Consider the following 23,110-nt stretch of genomic DNA (forward strand, 5'->3'; position numbering starts at 1 on the left):
CAAAAGATTACATTTTTTGATGGTCACTAGAACCACAGGTTTAATGAATTAATATTGCTGTCTTTTAACTTATGTACTGATTTCCAGCAACGTTACCTACACAAAAGTTAAGGATTGACTGTACTAACTTAGTGTATGTAAAGTCTGACATAGCAATTAAAAGTTGAAATAAATCTGTCTCTTAAACTCATTACTTTGTGGAAAATTTGTTATGAAAAACAAGTAACGAACTAATTGACTTGACATACAAATTGCTGGGTAAAGCAAATATGTGGATTTGTGGATTTTAAGTTTGAAAGTTTTTAGCGAAGGTGTATGTAAACTTATGGCCTCAACTATATGAATTGTAAAGGCGTAAACTAACTGCAATTTAGGGTTCCCAATGGCTGCATAAAGCTAAGTTTGTAGAAATGAGCACTACATGAGCACAGTGTAAACGCTGGCTGTAAAGTGTCAGTTTGTATGGCAGTAACCAAGGTTAATTTGCTTCTCAGTTTGGATTGAGAAGGATTCGAGATACTAGTTATTACCTTTCCCCAAACTTTTCAAAAAGCTTACCTTAGTAAATAAAACTATTAAATAGTAAAGCTAGTCACTCAGGTCTCTCATTACTGGATTGTGTCTGTTTTTTCTATGCTTCACCTTGCAATTTCCTGGCTTTTTCCACATATTAACCAAGGAAATTTCTGGGGCAGTTCCCCTGTGATTCTTGACTTGAACTTTTCTTAATACATGTATATGACCCAGAGAACTTCAGTAAACTCTTCTGAAAGTGAGCGTCTAATTTTGTTTGCCAAATGTCACTTTCATGGCATGTCAATGAATCATTTCCCTATCCAATTTTTTTTTGTTTCCCTTACAGAATGCAATATGCATTTCTAAAGCACTAAAATTAAGATTTCTTTTAACTTTACCTCAGCCTATAGATGCTATGCATTCCCATGCTGTGGGTAGAAGGAGGAAGGGTGAATGGGTGGGTTTTGGGGCAACGAAACACGTTTGTTTATTTGCTGGCACTCCTGTCCTATTGCCTCTAGCACTGTACTGTTGAAACAATACATGAAAATCCTGCCTCTAGCCAGCAGGCCATACCTGTGTAACTAAGGCTCAGATAACATTCCATTTTATAGTTCCAAATCAACAATAACTCTAAGCCTAGCTAGAATTTGCAAACTTTTTCAAATGTATGCAGCACAGGTTCAGAATTCAAAAAGGACAATAAAAACTCTACCAAGCAGAATATTTTTGTTTAACTTCTTTAATGTTAAATACCATGGGACAGGATTGTAAGAATGAATAGCTTTTATTCAGTCAACAATTGCCTCACAAAGGATATATAACCAGTGGCAAGAAAGAAAAAAAAGTCTGCATTGACAGGAGTAGAAAGGAATAAGGTGAGCAATTTACAATGAAGGAGGCACCATTTTCCCCGGCATACCTCTTGACATTCCCAGAGAAAGATTACAAAGTGGACTAACAAATTGAATATCAAGAGGCAAATCCAGCAACAGGTAGCAAAATTTGTTTTTAAAAGGATTAAAATAACATTTACAAGACACTTAACATTTCAATCAACTCTTATTAAAACCACAGAAAGAGAGGACGATTCTTTATTTACGACTTTCACCAAGGTCTTTGTATAACCTTGACATTCTGGTAACTGATGTTTGACAATATACATCTTTTAGATTTTCCCCTACCCAGAACTGAAAAAAGAATACCTTTATCTTTTTCTGTGTTAACTAACCGTGTGAGATCGTTAAAGGCAAGGCCTGTTGATGATGCTGTACACAAACATGTCACTGTGGGCCATACTACCAATGATATGGCAGATCAAAGAGGAATAAAGAAAAAAATCCCAGGCCCAATGACCACAGTTGCATGCTTTTTCCTCTACAAAATGAACTTCCCTAGGAAGAATCCAATGAAAATGGCCGCAATTACAACAAGGAGAGAAGGGAGTGAGTTACTGCTGTTGTCTCTACCCATCAATCCTCCTGTATTTGGTACCATGTTGTCCTGTCGGGTTACCTTCCTCATTCTCAAGCCTTCATCCTAAAAAAAGGAAAAAAACATTATCATCAATTTTCATATCCTTATGTATTTTATCATTTTTTTATTACCTGGATTTTGATATATTGCCACGTCAATGATCACCAAGTCTTCTAAAAAGAACTCTCCTTAGCATGATTGAAGATGACAACTTTGAAATCTTAATCCGTTTTCAGGCAGTAACAAAAAGCAAACTGATCAACAAATACAATAATAAGTTTAGTTTATTAAAAACTGCAGAACAGTAAATGACAGTTTTAAACGAATACAAATAAAAAATACTCAATTGTCACTGTTTACCAAGCACATAAATGCACGATTTGTGCATTAATTATTCTACATATAGCACACCTTGGCAACGTTAAACAAATCAGTTATATATTGGGATAGCTTGATTGTTTGCCGTAACTGTATCAAAACATCATTTTGGAATCAATTTTTTCAAATTAAAATATTCCTAAGGAAAAATAACTTAAGTTACTGTAGTCTGATACCTTGTCCATAAGGCTATAACCCATGCCTTCTGAATAGTTCATAAAACCAAGGCTGCATCATATAAAAACTGGATATAAATGTATGAAAGTGCATGAATACTATATCTAAGCATCAGAAAGACGTATATTAGTATTCATTTTGGACAATTTGACATTTTCAAATCCAAACTAACATTATTCTTTTACCATTTTTGTCATATACAGTGGAACCTCGGTTCACGACCATAATTCGTTCCAGAACTTTGGTCGTAAACCGAGTTGGTCGTGAACCGAAGCAGTTTTCCCCATAGGATTGTATGTAAATACAATTAATCCGTTCCAGACCGTACAAACTGTATGTAAATATGTAAAAATATGTAAAGATTAAGCACAAATATAGTTAATTACACCATAGAATCCACAGTGTAATAGTAAACTAATGTAAAAACATTGAATAACACTGACACAAAACACCCAGGCTCCCTGATCAGCTACACTCTCTCTCTGTAGCACACACACCACCAAAGCCCCTCCCTCCCTCCCTCAGCTACAGGAACAGGCTGGATCACGCTCTCTCTCTGTGTAGCGCGAGCGCGCGCACACACACACACACACACACACACACACACCTATCCTCCCCCCATCCCTTCCCTGTCAGCTGCCCGTGCTCTCTCTGCGCTTTGCTAGTGCTCTCTAATCTCTCTGTAGCACGTGCTCGCGCAGCATTTTTTTTTAAAATGAGTTTTAAGCACAGCAGAAAAAAAGGAAGAATTCCGAAGCGCTTGCAAAAAACAACTCACAAGCAAACAAGTCAGATTGCAGGAGATCGCGCTATTAAACCTAAAGCCTGATCGCTGTAAACAATGTTGTTCAAATGAGTTTTAAGCACAGCAGAAAAAAACATCGCACAAATCCGAACTTCATTTAAAAACCAACTCGCAAGCAACCAAAAAAGTAACATTGCAACAAATCACACGATGAAGTCCTCCATGTAAACAATTTTTAATGAGTTTTAAGCACAAGGAAAAAAGCGAACATTTGAAAAAGAGAAATGTAACATCGCACCTAATCGCGCTATGAAAAACTCCATCTGTAAACCTTTCATGAGTTTTAAGCACAAGGAAAAAGCGAACATTTGAAAAAGAGAAAAATAACATTGCAACAAATCGCATTATGAACTAAAAAATTAACTTTTGAAAAATCCGTAATACAAAAACCACCAAGAAAACTAACCTTGCATGAAACGAGTTCTGGCATGAAGTGTTTTCCTTCAGGTGTTTTCTCTCTTGTGATTTCTTGGGTTTCTGGTGCTTTTAGCTGTTTAGCTGGTGGGAGTGAAAGCCTCATGCAGCCATTCCAAAAAGAACGTTCTTGTGACCCTCCACATTACTGGCAGTCTGGCTTTGTTTACATTATGCTGCTTGAAAGCATGAGGGTTCTCCGATTGGTAAATGAGTAAACTGGTAAACATTTTTTCCACCTTTTGTAATTTCTTTCTTTACTTCGATTTCAATTTTCTTCAAAACTTTCTTCTGACAACTCTCCACTTGCTTAGAAGCCATAGTTAACTGCAAAAGCACACAAAATACTGTAGAGCACAAAGAGAGTGCACGTCTTATTGAAAACAATGATCAAGGAGCGGCTTTGCTTAAATGAAAAAGCATGGCCGCTCTCTTTCTCTCTCAGGCTGTCTGTGGGGGGAGGGGGATGTTTTCGCTTGCACTACAGCCTACAGATAGGCAGGCAAACACGTGCAGCAATCTCCTCCTCCCCCTTCCCAGCAGGCAAGTGCTCGCTCGCCCTTTCTCTCTCTCTCTTTCAGCTCAGCTTGCAGGCAGGCAAGGGAACCTGGCTTGTTCGTATACCGAGTGTGTGGTTGTGAACCGAGGCAAAAGTTTGGCGGTCTTTTTGGTCGTGAACCGAGTTGTACGTGAACCGGGACGTTCGTGAACCGAGGTTCCACTGTAATTGTTTTCATGTTTACTTCTTTCTTTGCAATAAAAATTTGATTTCAAATTTTGGGAAAATCTGAGTCCTTTTTACCTTGCTCATTGCACAGACTGCCCTAGGCAGCTATAGTAGCATGCACACAGGGAATAAAGGATGCAGTATGTATCAGGCTCAAATGCCGAACAATGTTATATTATACTGCCCATAACGGCTGGAAGATGATTAAGTATAGTTGACTGGATTAGTAAGCAAAAAGTTGACCCATTAAGTAAAACATTTTTAACATTTTACTTGTGTAGAGGCATGATGCATGAGGCAGCATACAAGGATGGTGTTAAGAATCTATACTTCTTAGTTTAAATGATGCAAGAGGGTCATGTCCAGCTCTTCTTTCTATGAATAATCTTGTTTTATTTATCCATATTTATATAAAATGTTTTAGTAGATCACTTTACATTTTTTAGCTGCTAGTTTAAGATCATATCAGCTCCTTTCAGATACAGCATTCAGAGATTCCTGTATTCATCATTCAAAAAATTCAGCTAGATTTGCAATTTAACTTTTCGGGACAACTTTGTTATATCCTACATTTGATAAGAGTTCACACAAAACACACAATACTTGAGATGGTTCCAGAAAAGTGTACAGGTAGTCTTCAATCTATGTCTCATGTCTTTTATTGTTTTAGTAAAATGGGCTTGCAAAGAGAATGAAATAATTCATATAAATTGGAGTTTTTAAATTACCTTTTTTTTTTTTTTAAATAAAAACTTCCACATATATGAGGCACAAAATGTTTTGCTAAGATAACAGTAAAAGCAAAAACATTTTTCTACACTACCTATACTGGTGTACCTACCCTTTACATATGCTGGCAAGTTTTACTACATGTAATGTGCAATGTGAGTAACTTGCAAGTAACTTCTGGCATCCTAGACGTCTGTTTAGGGAGAAGCCTGCACGTGAAAGACCCTCCTGTCCCTGGCTTTCCAAAGCACTACTCAGTCAATGGACTGAGCGCAAGACAGCCGAAAGGAAATGGAGGAAGTCAAAGGCTTAGGTAGACCTGGCTAAGTATCAATCCCTTCTTGCATCTTTTTCTTTTGACACCACTAATGCTAAGAGTGGACTACTCGATACTCACCAGTCCAGCTTCAATAGGAACCACTCGACTGAGAAGGCTCTGCTAATGTTAGACAACCAGTTATGACTTGCTACAGCTACAAACATAACATTGATCCTTATCCTGCTGGATTTCTCCTCTGCCTTTGACACAGTCAACCATGAGATCCTTCTTGCCACCTTTTCTGGCCTAGGCATTATTGGAACTGCTCTCAGATGGTTTGAGTCCTACATCTCAGACAGATTCTACAGTGTGCCCTGGTGAGGAGAGCTGTTAAAAGGCACAGCAGACATGCACAGGTATACCCCCATGTATTGGTGCTGGGTCCTCTACTTTTCTCTCTGTACACCAGCTATCTGGGCTCCATCATTCAATCCCATGGTTTCTCTTATTAGTGCTATGTGGATGACACACAACTGTACCTGTCATTCCCTTTGGAGGACAATACAGTATCAGTTATTGTTTCTGCATATCTTACTGATATCGCAATCTGGATGAAGGACGACCATCAACAGCTCAAACTAGCAAAAACCCGAGCTTCTTGTGACCCCAGCCAGCCAGTCTGTTCAACTCCCCATCTCTGTACAGCATGCCTCACTGCAGCTAATGGGGCTGGGTATCAGCGCTGATTAGGGAATCCATTCCCAGGAATTCGGGAATCCCGCATGTCATTCCACAGTGCACGGGCATCTCACATGTAAACGGTTTTAGAACGACCGGCAATTATTTTTAATAAAAATACTGCAATATGTTGACAGCTACTTTTAAAATGATCTACCTACATTAAATAATGTATATATACACACACACACAAACACACACACACACACACAGTGGGTACGGAAAGTATTCAGACCCCCTTCAATATTTCACTCTGTTATATTGCAGCCATTTGCTAAAATCATTTAAATTAATTTTTTCCCTCAATGTACACACAGCACTCAATATTGACAGACAAAAAAAGAATTTTTGAAATTGTTGCAGATTTTTTAAAAAAGAAAAACTGAAATATGACATGGTCCTAAGTATTCAGACCCTTTGTTCAGTATTTAGTAGAAGCACCCTTTTGAGCTAATACAGCTATGAGTCTTTTTGGGAAAGATGCAACAAGTTTTTCACACCTGGATTTGGGGATCCTCTGCCATTCCTCCTTGCAGATCCTCTCCAGTTCTGTCAGGTTGGATGGTAAACATTGGTGGACAGCCATTTATATATATATATATATATATATAAAAATATAATATAATATAATATAATATAATATTATATTATATTATATATAGATATAGATAGATAGATAGATAGATAGATAGATAGATAGATAGCATAGTTTTACTGTCATATAATGCAAAGAGTACGCGACACATGTTTCGCCCTAATTCTGGGCTCATCAGGCGTACACACTCACTGCAGGTCAGCGTCAGAGGCGAAGTTCGTTTATTTGACAGCATATAGATCGGTGTAATTACATTCATGGTATTCATAGTCTGAATCACAATCTGATTGTATAGGTGCAGGTGGGATGACCACTGTGTTAGAAGGAAAGAGATCTCAGACTGGCAAATGCCATAGGGAGGATATATGATAGACTAACGTTTTAAAAAAAAAAAAAAAACTTTTTTGAATGCAACACGATCTACCTGATCAGATACTGATACACTTGTTCTAAACAACTCCCGCGCTTGCCGTTGCTCTGAAACACCGCCATTTCAGCTTTTACTGATGCATCCAGTTTCTTGTCATCATTCTGTGATGGCAAATTTCTTGGCACAGATAATGAAGATGCAACAGACGCATTGCAATTTCAAGTTGCTGTTCAAAGCTGTTGTCTGACAGACGTCAATGAAGTCTGCCCTCTCTTGGCATTCGTGAGCTGACGAGTGCAGACTCTTCCCAGTCCACTGTGCTCAGTCTTAGTGGGAGGCGGGAGACTGACGACTGCTGCTGGTTGACTAAATTAATCTGCAAAAAACACTACACCGTGGGCCAAAAAACCGTGCCACTTAATTATTTTCAACTATAACTCGGTTATTTCTTGATCGATTTTTACACGCTATATATGCGAGCTTGGCCGTTCCCGGTTTCCTGGGAATTACAGCAGTTTCATTCCCGGGAATGAAAAATATCTAGTGAATGGATTCCCTAGCGCTGATGTCCCAAATCGATTTGATTCTGATTCACAATGTACCAAATCAATACAGATTTTATCTTGACTGAATAAGCATGCATTGATATATCTGAAGTGGTGGCTTTTTCAGAAATTACTTAATCAGTCATAGAGAACATTAATATAATGTGACAAATTTCAGTGACGCTTTATTTGATGGGTGTCCACATAGTCACTTCATAACATATGCCTAAGCATGGAATGACATTTAAGAAGAAATAATTGATTAGTAATGAATAGTTTACCAGTATTTGGAAGATGTGGAATAAAATAACCTTTGCTCTTTAAGAGAGAAAAAAAACAAAACAAAAGTTTTCACAGCACTGAACTCATTCAAATTCATCATAATTTAACATATGATTGCCACATCAGAGACCACACATTATGGGGGCCCCTTGTTTTAATACAATGTAATGACATCTTCTTTATAAAACATCTATATCATCTTGGAAATAAACTTTTATTATAAAATAATCAAATAGTGCTTTGTAAATGTTATTTAATAACTTACTTGTATGTTATGAATCTCCATGTAGACACCCTTCAACTAAATTGTTAGCCAAATTTATACCCCTATTGTACATTTAAAATAACCCTGAATTAGTAGAAATTAAAAATTCAGTGGGAAGACTTGTGTCCTTTTATAATTCTACAAGTTACACATATCTTCAGTTGCTAAATTGTAGCAATCACATTAATCAGACACGAAAATGCACCCTGACAATCCTTAGACAAAAAGGTAGCATTTTAAAACAAGGATCTAGACCTGATGCTTGTTGACAGAGGCAATGAATGAACGCAACATAAAAGAAAAAGAACCATTGTGTCTGAAAATGTCACTATTATGGAGCTACTTCAAGTCGGCTGTTTGGAACATATGCTCACTTTTGTATCGCAGGCTGCTCTGAAAATTATAATAATCGCCTGCTTGGTTTCCCCTGTGTGGCAAATTGTAGGGTTTCTTGTCTTTACAAATACAAATGCTATACATTCTGTTATTTTTTGGGCATGATGCGAATTAAACCAAAGCTTGGATCAAAAAGCTACCTACAGTATACACATCTGATTTAAGGGTCTATCTAACATTCCATTTCATTTAAAGAGGACACACCATTTTATGCGCAATAGTAAAGCGCTTTTCCCATAGAAAGCCTTAACAGGTGCATTCGTGCCATCTACTGGATTGGACGGCAAAAAAACGAAGATAAGCAAAAATCTGCATATAGTAGTTGAGCAGGATAGAGATTCACAAGATCAATCTTGAGACTTAAGCACTGATACCGAATTATTTAAATGAAAAAATATTAATCAGAAGATTTTTTTTTTACCTAGGCCTTGTCGCAAACACCTGCCAAATCAGGTAAATATTCAATCTTAAGATGGTGACTGATGAGCAGCTATCTTTTTCTGACCAAATTTCAATGGTTTCTCGTTCATGCAGGTTCATTCTGTACAACATCTGCAAGATCAGACCTTATCTGACGGAGTATACAGTACAACTTCTGGTTCAGGCTTTAGTCTTCTTGCGTCTGGACTTCTGCAAATCGCTTCAGGCAAGAGAACCCGCACGTGCTATCAAGCCTCTGCAGAATGTGGCAGTGAGTCTTGTATTTAACACATTTCTCTTCAGGTTACTACATTGGCTCTCTGTAGCAGCATGCATTAACTTCAAATCCCTGATGCTTGCCTACAAAGTATTCAATGACTCAGCACCTTAGTATATGAAGACACAAGTGAAGTGCTATACTCCTTCTTGCTTCTTGAATACAATGAGACCCGAGGGGGCACATTTGAGCACCCATCGCTTCTGTGAATATCTGTGTAATTGATGGAATTAAACCTTTACTCTGTGATATTTTATATGGTTGTTTAATTTGTTGTTAGACTAACTTTAATTGCTTTATTGATTGTAATCTATGGTTGTATCTTTTTTTACTTGTGGCAAACAACATTTTGTTACCTGTCCTACTAAACTTGCTGAACAGACAGTCCCCTAGCTTAAAGTTACTCGATTGCTTTCCTTACTTGTAAGTACCTTTAAAAAGTGCCTACTAAGTGTATACATGTAAATGAAATGATACTGCAATATTGCTGTTATCCAAAAATTCTACAGTAAAATACAAATTTTGTTATGAATGCATAAAATCAAAGGGTTATGACATCACTTGAATAATAGCAAAGAACTTTGTGCCATTTATAGCAAAGTTAATTTTAAAATCACAAGATCACAAAGCAGTAGGAAAGAGCTCATTGTGCTTTAAGTAGGTAGTGAAGGCAATTTTACCAGCTATTTATGTACACAGAAAAATGATCACTCTCAGAAAAATAACACTCCAATCCTTCTATTTTTAACATTTCAGCTGTGTAGTCTTCATTAGCCTATACAGAATCAGATTTATTGGCCAAGTATACAAACATACAAGAATTTTGACTCCTGTTTTTGTGTGATTCTCCAATTATAAGTTGCATAATTAACATACACACAACAGTTTATCACATAACTGAGATGCTTTTCTCTTGAAGATAGTAACATATACATCTTTTCTTTTACTGATACACACTGATACAGCCATTCACTATTTCATGTCAGATAAAGGTTTGCTTCCATACCCAAAGTATGGAATAAAAAAAAACTAAAGTATACACTGTACTCCCGAAGACAAAGGTTTGAAAAAATAATTTCAGGTTACCTTCAGTTGTCGGTTTTCATCTGACAATTTAACTACTTCTGACTGGAGCCGCTTGCACTCCTCCATAAGTTTCCTCATCTCAGTGTCATCCAGTGACATACTGGTTGGTTTTGGCATAGAAGGGCCATCTTGTTTAGAGGAGTTGAGTACTGGTGTTGCTTTACTAGGTTCAATATCATTCTATTAGAAACACACACAATGCAAATTAACAACTTATGCAATTACATAAGAACAATATCTTCTGTATAAAAGTTGAGATGGCCTCTGTATATGCGCATGTTTATTCTGGCATCACACAAAATTGGACAATAACTCTGGCATAGCAGTAGAATATCAGCTAAAGGGCAATACAACAATATAGGAATATTTTACATTTAAATATAACTTGAATGAAATAAAAACACAACTTGCTTAAATGCAAAAACTGACACTCGGATGTAAAACAGTGGTTGCTTGTTTACTTTACACTAACTCTGGCATCACATTATTTCACACACACTGTGTAGTACTGGATAATTTTATAGATCTTTTTCATATCACTTCCAGGATCTTTTCTGTCTAGGTTTTGAATGGTTTCCTTGTATCATCACTGGTAAAACAGACAGGCTTTTGCTTCTTACAGTACGCCTCTTCACAACACATTTTGGGCTTATTTATTTTAGTGAGCAAACTCACTATTTGCTGTTGGATTTACAGTTGTGAAATAGATATTAAGGTCACATGTATTACATTTGTGCTATAACCGTAAACCGGCAACATTTTTTTCCCCCATCAGTTATGTCAATTTGTGCAAACAGAGATTTTGGTTTGTGAAGAGCAGTGCTTTGAAAATGTTACCATTTGAAAGCTGCAGTTTTCACTGGCTGTTTTTTTTAAACATGACAAAAAACATTTATACTTAAGTTGTATGAACTGGTTTCAAAATGGAAGTGTGAACTGACTTTAAAGTCCTGGTGATATACCTATACATAGGTTACAGTACATGTTAAAGCTTTCAGACAACATTTAGTAATAGTAATAATAATCATGGATAATTAACTGTGCAAACCACAACTCAAAAATAAAACTACAGTATATATACATAATACACATTAGCACTTCATATGGAATATTTTTCTTTCTTCAGAAGAAGCTTTAAAATTAGCAGGTCTAACATTTCCAGATAACCTCTTATTTCAAAACAATGTTTTCTTTAATATAAATACTATTAATTTGAATTATTTTTAAATCTAAATGTATAGTGATTTTAGTTGTTAATTTCAACTTACATTGACTATTTTACACTGCTGACAGCAGGCTTTTACTATATATACTGCTCAAAAGAATTAAAGTAACACTTTTTAATCAGAGTACAGCATAAAGTCAATGAAACTTATGGGATATTAATCTGGCCAGTTAAGTAGCAGAGGGGGTTGTTAATCAGTTTCAGCTGCTGTGGTGTTAATTAAATTAACAACAGATGCACTAGAGGGGCAACAATGAGATGACCCCCAAAACAGGAATGGTTTAACAGGTGGAGGCCACTGACATTTTTCCCTCCTCATCTTTTCTGACTGTTTCTTCACTAGTTTTGCATTTGGCTACAGTCAGTGTCACTACTGGTAGCATGAGGCGATACCTGGACCCTACAGAGGTTGCACAGGTAGTCCAACTTCTCCAGGATGGCACATCAATACGTGTCATTGCCAGAAGGTTTGCTGTGTCTCCCTGCACAGTCTCAAGGGCATGGAGGAGATTCTAGGAGACAAGCAGTTACTCTAGGAGAGCTGGAGAGGGCCATAGAAGTTCCATAACCCATCAGCAGGACCAGTATCTGCTCCTTTGGGCAAGGAGGAACAGGATGAGCACTGCCAGAGCCCTACAAAATGACCTCCAGCAGGCCACTGGTGTGAATGTCTCTGACCAAACAACCAGAAAGACTTCATGAGGGTGACCCAAGGGCCCCATGTCCTCTAATGGGCCCTGAGCTCACTGCCCAGCAGCATGCAGCTCGATTGGAATTCGCCATAGAATACCAGAATTGGCAGATGCACCACTGGTGCCCTGTGGTTTTTACAGATGAGAGCAGGTTCACCCTGAGCACGTGACAGAAGTGAAAGGGTCTGGAGAAGCCATGGAGAACATTATGCTGCCTGTAACATCATTCAGCATGAGCAGTTTGGTGGTGGGTTAATGATTGTCTGGGGAGGCATATCCATGGAGGGTCACACAGACCGCTACAGGCTTGACAAAGGCACCTTGGCTGCCATTAGGTATCAGGATGAAATCCTTGGACCCATTGTCAAACCCTATGCTGGTACAGTGGCTCCTGGTGCACGACAATTCCTGGCCTCATGTGGTGAGAGTATGCAGGCAGTTCCTGGAGGATGAAGGAATTGATACCATTGACTGGCCACCACACTTTCCTGACCTAAATCCAATAGAACACCTCTGGGACATTATGTTTTGGTCCATCCAATGCCACCAGGTTGCACCTCAGACTGTCCAGGAGCTCAGTGATGCCCTGGTCCAGATCTGGGAGGAGATCCCCCACAACACCATCTGTCATCTCATTAGAAGCATGCACCGATGTTGTCAGGCATGTATACAAGAACACAGGGGCCATACAAAGTGCTGCGTACAATTTTGAGTTGCTGCAATTAAATTTTGGCAAAATAGACTAGCCTGCCACATAATTTTTTCATTCTGATTTTTGGGGCGTCTTTGAATTCAGGGCTCTGTAGGTTGATCATTTTCATTTCCATCAAACGATGTGGCATCCTTTCGTTCCTAACACATTACCCAGTCTATATCAGTATAGATATCCAGGAGGATTTCTTTTTCCCATTGAGATCTGATGTGTTTTCAAAGTGTTCCTTTAAATTTTTTGAGCAGTTTATGTAGGACAGCCTATGATTTATCCTGAAATTCTAGTACTTTACAAATTCACTTACCTATCTTCTAATGCAATGTTGTTCCTCAGTTTTAAATATCTGTTTGTTTTGTAAAATGTCACAAACTGATTACTTAACAAAATCAAGATACAGTTTGAGTTCCACTGAGAAAATAAAGGTTTGTTCCTCTACCTTGCAATTACTGAGAATAACAATTCATGTGACAGCCCAGAAGCTTATTTAAAAAACAATGAAAGCTTTAGTAAATGGCTGAAACGGTAATACATTACTCACCACTTTCTCATTTTCAGAAGGTAGCTCAAAAATGCATCTTAGTTTGGAATCCATTAAGTCATCAGATTTTGCATCTTTCCACTAGAGGACATGAAACACATGCACAGAATACAATTTAAAAATTGCAGATAGATAGATACCAAAAACTTAGAATGATCTTATACAGTTAGGTCCATAAATATTTGAGAGACAACTTTTTTCTAATTTTGGTTCTGTACATTACCATTAGGAATTTTATATGAAACAACTTAGATGCAGTTGAAGTGCAGACTTTCAGCTTTAATTCAGTTGGTTGAACAAAAAGGTTGCATAAAAATGTGACGGAACTAAAGTATTTTTTTTTAACAAAAATACCTTTATTTCAGGGGCTCAAAAGTAATTGGACAAATTAAATAACGGGAAATAAAATACTTGGTAGAAAACCCTTTGCTGGCAATGACAGCCTGAAGTCTTGAACTCATGGACATCACCAGATGCTGGGTTTCCTCCTTTTTAATGCTCTGCCAGGCCTTTACTGCAGCAGCTTTCAGTTGCTGTTTGTTTGTGGGCCTTTCTGATCGAAGTTTAGTCTTCAACAAGTGAAATGCATGCCGAGTTGGGTTAAGATCAGGTGAATGACTTGGCCATTCAAGAATTTTCCACTTCTTTGCTTTAATAAACTCCTGGGTTGCTTTGGCTGTATGTTTTGAGTGATTGTTCATCCGTATCATGAAACGCCGCCCAATCAATTTGACTGCATTTAGCTGGATTTGAGCAGACAGTATGTCTCTGAACACCACAGAATTCATTTGGCTGCTTCTGTCCTGTGTCACATCATCAATAAACACTAGTGTCCCAGAGCCACTGGCAGCCATGCACGCCCAAGCCATCACACTGCCTCCATCGGGTTTTTACAGATGATGTGGTATGCTTTGGATAATGAGCTGTTCCACGCCTTCTCCATACTTTTTTCTTGCCATCATTCTGGTAGAGGTTGATCTTGGTTTCATCTGTCCAAAGAATGTTTTTACAGAACTGTGCTGGCTTTTTTAGATGTTCTTTAGTAAAGTCCAATCTAGCCTTTCTATTCTTGAGGCTTATAAGTGGCTTGCACCTTGCAGTGCACCCTCTGTATTTACTTTCATGCAGTCTTCTCTTTATGGTAGACTTGGATATCGATACGCCTACCCTGGAGAGTGTTGTTCACTTGGTTGGCTGTTGTGAAGGGGTTTCTCTTCACCGTGGAAATGATTCTGCGATCATCCACCACTGTTGTCTTCCATGGACGTCCAGGTCTTTTTGCGTTGCAGAGTTCACCAGTGCGTGTTTTCTTTCTCAGGATGTACCAAACTGTAGATTTTGCCACTCGTAATATTGTAGCAATTTCTCGGTTGGGTTTTTTCTGTTTTCAAAGCTTAAGGATGGCTTCTTTCACCTGGATGGAGAGCTCCTTTGACCGCATGTTGTCTGTTAACAGCAAAATCTTTCACATGCAAGCACCACACCTCAAATCCACTCCAGGCTTTTTATCTGCTTAATTGATAATGACATAACGACGGACTTGCCCACACCTGCCCATGAAATAGCCTTTGAGTCAATTGTCCAATTACTTTTGAGCCCCTGAATTGAAGGGATTGTGTTAAAAAAAATGCTTTAGTTGCCTCAAAGTTTTATGCAATCATTTTGTTCACCTCACTGAATTAAAGATGAAAGTCTGCACTTCAACTGCATCTGAGTGGTTTCATTTAAAATTCATTGTACAGAACCAAAATTAAAAAAAGTTGTCTCTCAAATATTTATGGGCCTAACTGTATGTTCGTCCCATGTAAATAAACCTTACAAATAGCTGAAAATACTATCCAGGACCATACTAAACAAACTAAACATCTGTTCCATTAATAAGCATATTATTACATTCTTGAATATGGGATCATGTATATGAAAGCAAGCAAAATACTTCAGCTACTAACATTCAGTATTACTTCACCACTGGTTCAACAGTTCTACAGTTTACTTGTCCTTCACATTTTCTTACCCCTTAAACTTATCTTTGGATTTAAGTGGAAAAGAAGTGCACCACAGAAGCATTCAGTAAAAAATTTTATCCCTTAACTTACCAGTCCATGGTTTACAAATCAACAGTAAAAAACAAAAAGAATATTACAAATACAAAATGTTAGAAACCTTAATTTGGAAAAATTATATACTACATCCCCCAAAAGACATGCAGGTACTGACAAAATTCTATGAGAACTGACATAATGTAATGAGCTTCTGGTCACACATCACTGCTATAATTTACAAAAATGGCATTCATTCCTTATTAAATGCAAATGTTTTACATGCTTTGTCAAAAATGATTCTTGCACTTGTTTGAAATGCTGTTCTACTCTTCCTGTATTTTTTAATAGTTTTCAAAATATGTTAATAGGCCACCTCATTTCTTTCTACAGATTAAAAAAACCTCACCATACAAGAATGCAACTGTCTAAGGTCTTCAGTAACATCTTCAGTCTGTTATTGGCCCAGGCTGTCGTTCCTACATGTCTTAAGTCCATAACAATTATACCAGTGCCTAAGTATCCTCTCCAGGTAGTCTAAAGGACCACTGACCTGTTGCACTGACCCCTATCATCGCCAAGTGCTTTAAGAGACTGGTTCTGACCCACCTCAAATCTACTCTACTTTCCACGCTAAAATCCCTACCAATTTGCCTATCATACCAAAAAGGTCAACAGTGGATGCCATATCCTTGGTTCTTCACTCTACCCTGACAGACCTAAATAACAACTCCTCCTATGTCAGGATGTTACTGTTGTTCATTTTAACTCCATATTTAACACCAACAATCCCTCCCATCTGGTAAATAAACTCAGAAACCTCAGCATCAGCTACTCTCTTTGTAATTGGACATTGGACTTTCTAACCAACAGACCCCAGGTCTGTCAAGTTAAACAACCAGACATCCTCTACCCTGATCCTGAATACTGGCATTCTGCAGGGCTGTATACTCGGCCCACTCCTCTACACCCATGACTGCATCCCTTTATATGGCTCCAATTCCATCAAACTTCACAGATGACACCACGGTAATAGGACTGATCACTGACAATGATGAGTTGGCCTACAAAGTGGAGGTTCAGCACCTAGCAATATGGTGTGCTGACAATACCCTTGCCCTCAACACCAAGACCACCAAAGTGCTCATTGTGGATTACTGGAAAACTAAAGGCAGTAGACGTGCTCCCATCCACATAAATGAGGCTGAGGTGGAGTGTGCTTCCAGCTTCAAATTCCTGGGCATCCACATCTCTGTGGACCTTTCCTGGACAATAAACACTTCCGGTCTGGTTAAAAAAGCACAACAGCGACTTTACATCTGTGCAGGCTAAAGAAAGCCTGCCTGTCTCATTAGATTCTGTTGAACTTTTACTGCTGCACTGCTGAGAGCATATTGGACTATGGTGCATTACGGTGTGGTAGAACAACTGCTCTGTAGCGGACAGGAAGACCGTGCAACAAGTGGTGAAAACTGCCCAGCACATCATCAGCATCCCGATGCCGACTATCAATGACCGACCTGCAGCAGAAACAGCATCTGTAATGTGAATGTAGCATCATCAAGGATGCCTCACACTTCAAACATGGGCTATTGTTAGCCAGTATAGGACCCTTTAGTACCACACCAGCAGGCTCAAAAACAGTTTCTTTCATAACACTATCACCATTGTGACTCTCAACCCTTGCCATTAAATGGCTTACCTTTCTAAATGTCAATAACTTCTTATTGTACTCTATATTTTCACCTGTTTACAAATGTATTCTGTACATAAAAATATTTCATATATCTATATTTATTCAAATCATGTATCTGTACTTACTGATCAGTATTCATATCTATATACTCCTCCTTGTATATACTACTATTCAAATACTAATATATTACTCTACTATTTGCACTTTCTGTTTAGATGCTAAACTGCATTTCATTGTACCTGTTCAACAACAATATATTTGAATCAAATATAACCTAATGCCAAAAAAGACTACTGAGAACTGAGATTGAAAAAAGCACTATAATTTGAAATGTGGTGGGAATGTGTGGTATTGCATTTATAGCCAATGGCTATACATATGCATAAATCTTTGGAGCAGACTGCTTAAAAACTTCTGTAGCATATCTATTTGAACAATCAAACAAAATATACAAATGGCAGATCGCACATTGAATCAAATGAATTCAATGAAAATTATTACTAATTAGCCATCTTTACAATTTTCTTAATTACTTCTTAGAAATAAATATTCACATATGAATAAAAGTAACAGGGTATACAGACAAGACGTTCTTCAAATCACAATGCCATGCTATATTTTTAAAGCGAAAATGCACTATTAGGCATCGCAAGGTTGAGAATGTCACAAAAAGTTATTACATCAAACAATCTAATAAGCAAAAAAAAAATATGTAAAAGTAAGAAATGCAGCCCAACAAATGTATGTCTAACTTAATTATTCTGCCTTGGGTTTTCTAAATGTATAAAGTAGATGTATTGAGAGCTTTTTTAGTGCTGTTTAAGGATATGGTTAGTTTAGTTCAAGTGCAACGGGAATGGCCGATTTTAAAAATTTGTATTGGCGAGTACTATTGTAGAAGAGCTCAACATTTCTAGCATAGCACATTTTTTCGATTAGTAAAGAACACACATCTTAAATTGCATCAGTGATGCTTTGCCAATATAACATGAAGCAGTGTCACACACACATTCATATTTCAAATTTAGAAATCTGTCACATTATATTCCAAGAAATGCCCTAAAGCATTATCAAATTCTATTATCTTTATATAACATGTTTCTTAAAGGGCAGAATCAAGACAATTAGTATAATTAATGTAAAAAATGCTAGTTACTGCATACTTTTCAAATTGCCTTAACTTTTTGATTTATCCACACATTTGATATACAAGGTGTATAAATATCTATATAATTCACTAAGGCAAGACACCCATGGAAAGCACGCCAGAAGGGGTGTGGATTCACTAAGCCGCCAACAAGTAAGACACCTATGGCGCACGCATTTTCTTGCTGATTTATTACATTACCGATTTTTCAAATGATAATTTTCTCCCTGTGCTTAAAAATCATTAAAAAAACCAGCCTGATAATGCGGCGTATGGTACGCCGCGGGTTGGCTAGTATTATATACACACATAAATCTTTCTCATCGGGCCACTTTATTGGTACACCGGTTCAACTACTTGTTAATGGAAATAGCTAATCAGCTAATCGCATGGCAGCAACTCAAAGCATTTTAGGCATTAAAAGTTGTCAAGACGACCTACTGAAGTTCAATCCGAGCATCAGAATGGGAAGGAAAAAAGTGATTTAAGTGACTTTGAACATGGCATGTTTGTTGGAGATAGACAAACTGGTCTTTGTATTTCAGAAAGTGCTGATCTACTGGGATTTTCAATTACAACGAACCCCAGGGGTTAAAGAGAACAGAAAAATATCCAGTGAGTGGCAGTTCTTTGGGCAAAAACGCCCAGAGGTCAGAGGAGAATAGCCAGATGGGTTCGAGCAGATAGAAAGGCAACAGGAACTTAAATCACCACTCGTTACAACCAACGGATGCAGAAGAGCATCTCTGAAAGCATAACACGTCAAACCTTAAAGCAGATGGGATACAGCAGCAGAAGACCATATCTGGTTGCCACTCATTGAGGCTACAGTTTGCATGGGTTCATCAAAATGGGACAATAGAAGATTGGAAAAATGTTGCCTGGTCTACAGAGTCTCAGTTTCTGCTACGAGATTCGGATGGTAGGGTCAGAATTTGACATCAGCAAAATGAAAGAATGAATTGATCGTGCCTTGTATCAACGATTCCGGCTGGTGGTGTAATGATGTGGGGGATATTTTCTTGCCACACTTTGGGCCCATTTGTACCAATTAAGCACTGCTTAAATGCCACAGCCTACCTGAATATTGTTGCTGACCATGTCCATCCCTTTATGACCGCAGTTTACCAATCTTCTTATGGTTACTTCCAGTAGGATACCATGTCACAAAACTCAAGTTATCTTTTAACTGGTTTCTTGAACACGACAATGAGTTCACTGTACTCAAATGGCCTCCACAGTCACCAGATCTCAATCCAATAAAGCACCTTTGGGATGTGGAGGAATGGGAGAGTCACATCATGGATGTGCAGCCAACAAATCTGCAGCAATTGCATGATGCTATCATGTAAATATGGACCAAAATCCCAGAGGAATGTTTCCAGCACCTTATTCAACCTTTGCAATTCAGTTATTAAGTTTATATAATACTTTTATTTTCTCATTAAGCTGCATCACTGACTTTGCACACTTGGGCTTGGCGTCAGAAGAACTTGCACTACACTTTGGGTGCATAATTGCAACACAAAAGTTTATAATTTAAGCAAAAACACTGAAAATATGCAATAAATGCACCAAGAGCTCTATGCAAAGGCAGGGTGAACAAGACCAGTGAAGAATCTAGCAGGATACTAGGCACTCCTAAAACTTGCATGCATTGCGCCTTACATTTTATTCTCTACTGTATACAGTCATGAAAACCGCAAGGTTACTAGCACAAAAGCAAAAAACAGTTTATAAAAATAAATAAATTAGAAATCACATGAATATTTGAAGTCATTTTGGTTAAATGCAGGAATGATGACGACTGGTACGAATGAAGTAGTGGTAAAAAAAAAAACAAAAAAAAAAAAACTGCAATTTTTGATTAATAGCATGCTTTATGAAATTAAGTTTCAAAAAGTTTTTCTAAATTATATTCTTTGTCCATTTCAACATAAAAAAATACTTATAACTCTTGAGCAGCTTAATACAAATTTTAACAAAACAGACACTTCACTATTTACAGATTTATTTAAAAATTCATTCTCAGCTTTAATTATGGCTTTGGAAAACCTAAAATAACAACATGCAATATTTTAAACATAAATGTAAAGTCTACTGGTAGGAGAAGTATGTAAGCTAGGCAGTACAATGTTTCCCCCCAGCAGCTTCCTAAGCCATCACTCTCTTGAATAATGCTAGGTGATATATTGAGTTTTTAAAAAACAGACATTTTCATACAAGATATAGGATGAGGCAATAATCATTTATATCGATATAGTCTGTTGCATTAAAATTACACTTATACAGTCGCCAGTTCGCCTTTCTTTGCTCCCAGTTTGTCTCTCGCACTTCACCCTGCTCCACCTCTTTCTCACTCTGAACACAACTCACCCCACCACCACCACCCCACCACCACTTCAAGGTAAGTCCTGCAGGCAGCAACAGGATGGAGATGGATAAAGACACGAAGGAAGCTATCGAAGAAGAGCTGGTTGGTAAAAATGAAAACAATGGCTCAATTATTTGGAGATGGTTTGGGTTCAAAGTGTTAGATGAGCAGCAGAATAACCTATTCTGTAGAGAATGCCGAAAACAAGTCCTGACAAAAGCTTCAAGTACTACTAATCTTTTCCACCATTTACAACAGAGCCATAAATTGCAGTACAAAGAGTATGTGAAAATGCGTGCTGAAGCCCAGACCGTGAAGCCTTCCCAGCCTCCTGCCGCGAAACAAATCCTGTTACAAAACTCATACCCATGCTGTTCCATATGAGAGAAAAAGTGAAGCAAGGGGGAGACAATACTAAATCAGTGGCTTATCATATCGCTAAAGTCACACACCCTTGACTGAAGATACCAGCTAAAGTAAGAAGTAAAGTAGTACTGCCAAAATGCATACTTAAGATAGACAGAGTTTCACCGCCCAGCTCGCCAAGGTGTCTCACTTCACACTCACCACCAATATGTGGTCCAGCAGGACCAGCAAGCCATACATGAGTGCGACGAGGGATTTCATTGGAAAACTGGGAACTAAACAGTGCCTGTTTCCAAACCAACTACTTTCTCCAAGACCACAATGGGGAGCATATAGCTGAAGCCTTACAGGATGCCCTCACAAGCTGGAAGCTCAAACTGACAGGACTGGTTCCTATAACTACTAACAAGGGAACAAATGACATCAAGGCAGTGCAACTGAACAAGTGACTGAGCATACAGTGTTTTGGTCACAGACTTCATCTAGCCATTAGTAAGTGCAATATATTTAACCAGTTAATTTGAAACAAGAAAATATGCCATGCATAATGTACTCTTTTAGGGCCGATTTTTTGTCCCTTTTCCTCCCGGGGCTGAATATTTTTCCAGAAAACTCAGGTTTCTAAAAAGTACTCAAAGGCAATAGTTTCTCACATAAATCAACATAAAATGTTTGTTGCTGCATGCAGTGTGTTTTTGCTGCATGTCAGAGATGCGTCGGCTGGGGATTGATCAGTTGATACCATTACCTCACTTTCGTTTTAGATTTCGATCTCCAGATCACTTGCACCAAATTGTAGTCCTACAAGTCCAATTCAAAATAATAAAATATACGCAAAATGTCATCCACAGAGTATTTTCCTTTGCACATTCACTTCATTCTCTCACCCAATGTCGATGCCATTACAAACGTTTACTCTATGCTACTCACACACATGCAGGGACTCAATGTCAAGTCAACGAGTCTAACAGTCCTCCAAGCAAATAGGGTCTACCTACAACATAACAGTGACTTTTATCGACATTTGCATCTTTTTTTCACCCACTTACAGAACTAAATATGCCTATTGACAAAAAGATAATCTATTTAAAATGTTTAGGTTTATACAGCTACCACTTATGAAACTGAAACTTTGTTAGGTAAACTATCAGCCCTATTTGAGTGTGTGCATGTGTGTGTTAGACTGAGGATTGTGACACCGAATATGAGCCCTAGCTGAGAAAAGGCAGAAAAGGTAAAGGGAGCGTGCGCTGTGTACAGCACGTGGCCGCACCCGTCAAGCATGACGTGCAACGTGCGATGCCTCAGCACCACGCATCTCCTTGCAGAGCTGGGTGAAGGTTTTTTACAGTGGCTGAAGTGCCAATTCTGCCACCAACCCTCAAGTTTTCCCTGCAAGTTGGAGGACTGCTTGCAGGGCAAGATGCAGGTTAATGTCATACCCAGGATGAAGCAATTGTGGTTAAGGGTCTTGCTGAAGTACCCAAAGAAGTGTTCCGGCGGTTGCAGGATTCGAACCAGTGACCGCCAGCAAATTTTTACCACCAGAGTCACCACTCCACTTAACACTAGAATTACCAGAGCCAACAAAAAAACTCATAGATCTGTCCCACCTTAAAATCGCTTCTTAAAATCGTTCACAGCTCTCCACCAGCATCTTTTGTCATCTAAATGTGCTGATAAACTCAAGCTGCAAGCAGCTGGCTATTCTATCCCCACACTCGTGCCATGACTGAATTTCTCTTAGTGAAGTGGAGTTTTAGAGTGGAAATAATAGATCGTTGCTTGGAACATACGCATTTCATGTGAGTTCCGTTTCTACAGTAATCTATGTAAACACATTTTTAAAACAGAAACGTTTTGCAT

The 23,110-nt window shown here is 38.1% G+C and overlaps 1 protein-coding gene across 2 annotated transcripts in view; it reads right to left on the minus strand.

Annotated features, from left to right (window-relative positions):
* Positions 1–1,242: 1,242 nt before the first annotated feature.
* LOC120530345 (vesicle-associated membrane protein-associated protein A-like) overlaps positions 1,243–23,110 on the minus strand; it is a 67,367-nt gene continuing 45,499 nt past the window's right edge. For both annotated transcript variants that reach the window (XM_039754766.1, XM_039754765.1), the window contains exons 4-6: positions 13,623–13,703; positions 10,456–10,635; positions 1,243–2,055 (exon numbers count right to left, since the gene is read on the minus strand). In XM_039754766.1, the coding sequence (XP_039610700.1) occupies positions 1,894–2,055; positions 10,456–10,635; positions 13,623–13,703 (423 nt within the window). In that variant the 3' untranslated portion in view covers positions 1,243–1,893. The remainder of the gene's footprint in view (positions 2,056–10,455; positions 10,636–13,622; positions 13,704–23,110) is intronic.

Source organism: Polypterus senegalus, chromosome 5, assembly GCF_016835505.1.
Source record: "Polypterus senegalus isolate Bchr_013 chromosome 5, ASM1683550v1, whole genome shotgun sequence".
NCBI classification, from domain to species: Eukaryota; Metazoa; Chordata; class Cladistia; order Polypteriformes; family Polypteridae; genus Polypterus; species Polypterus senegalus.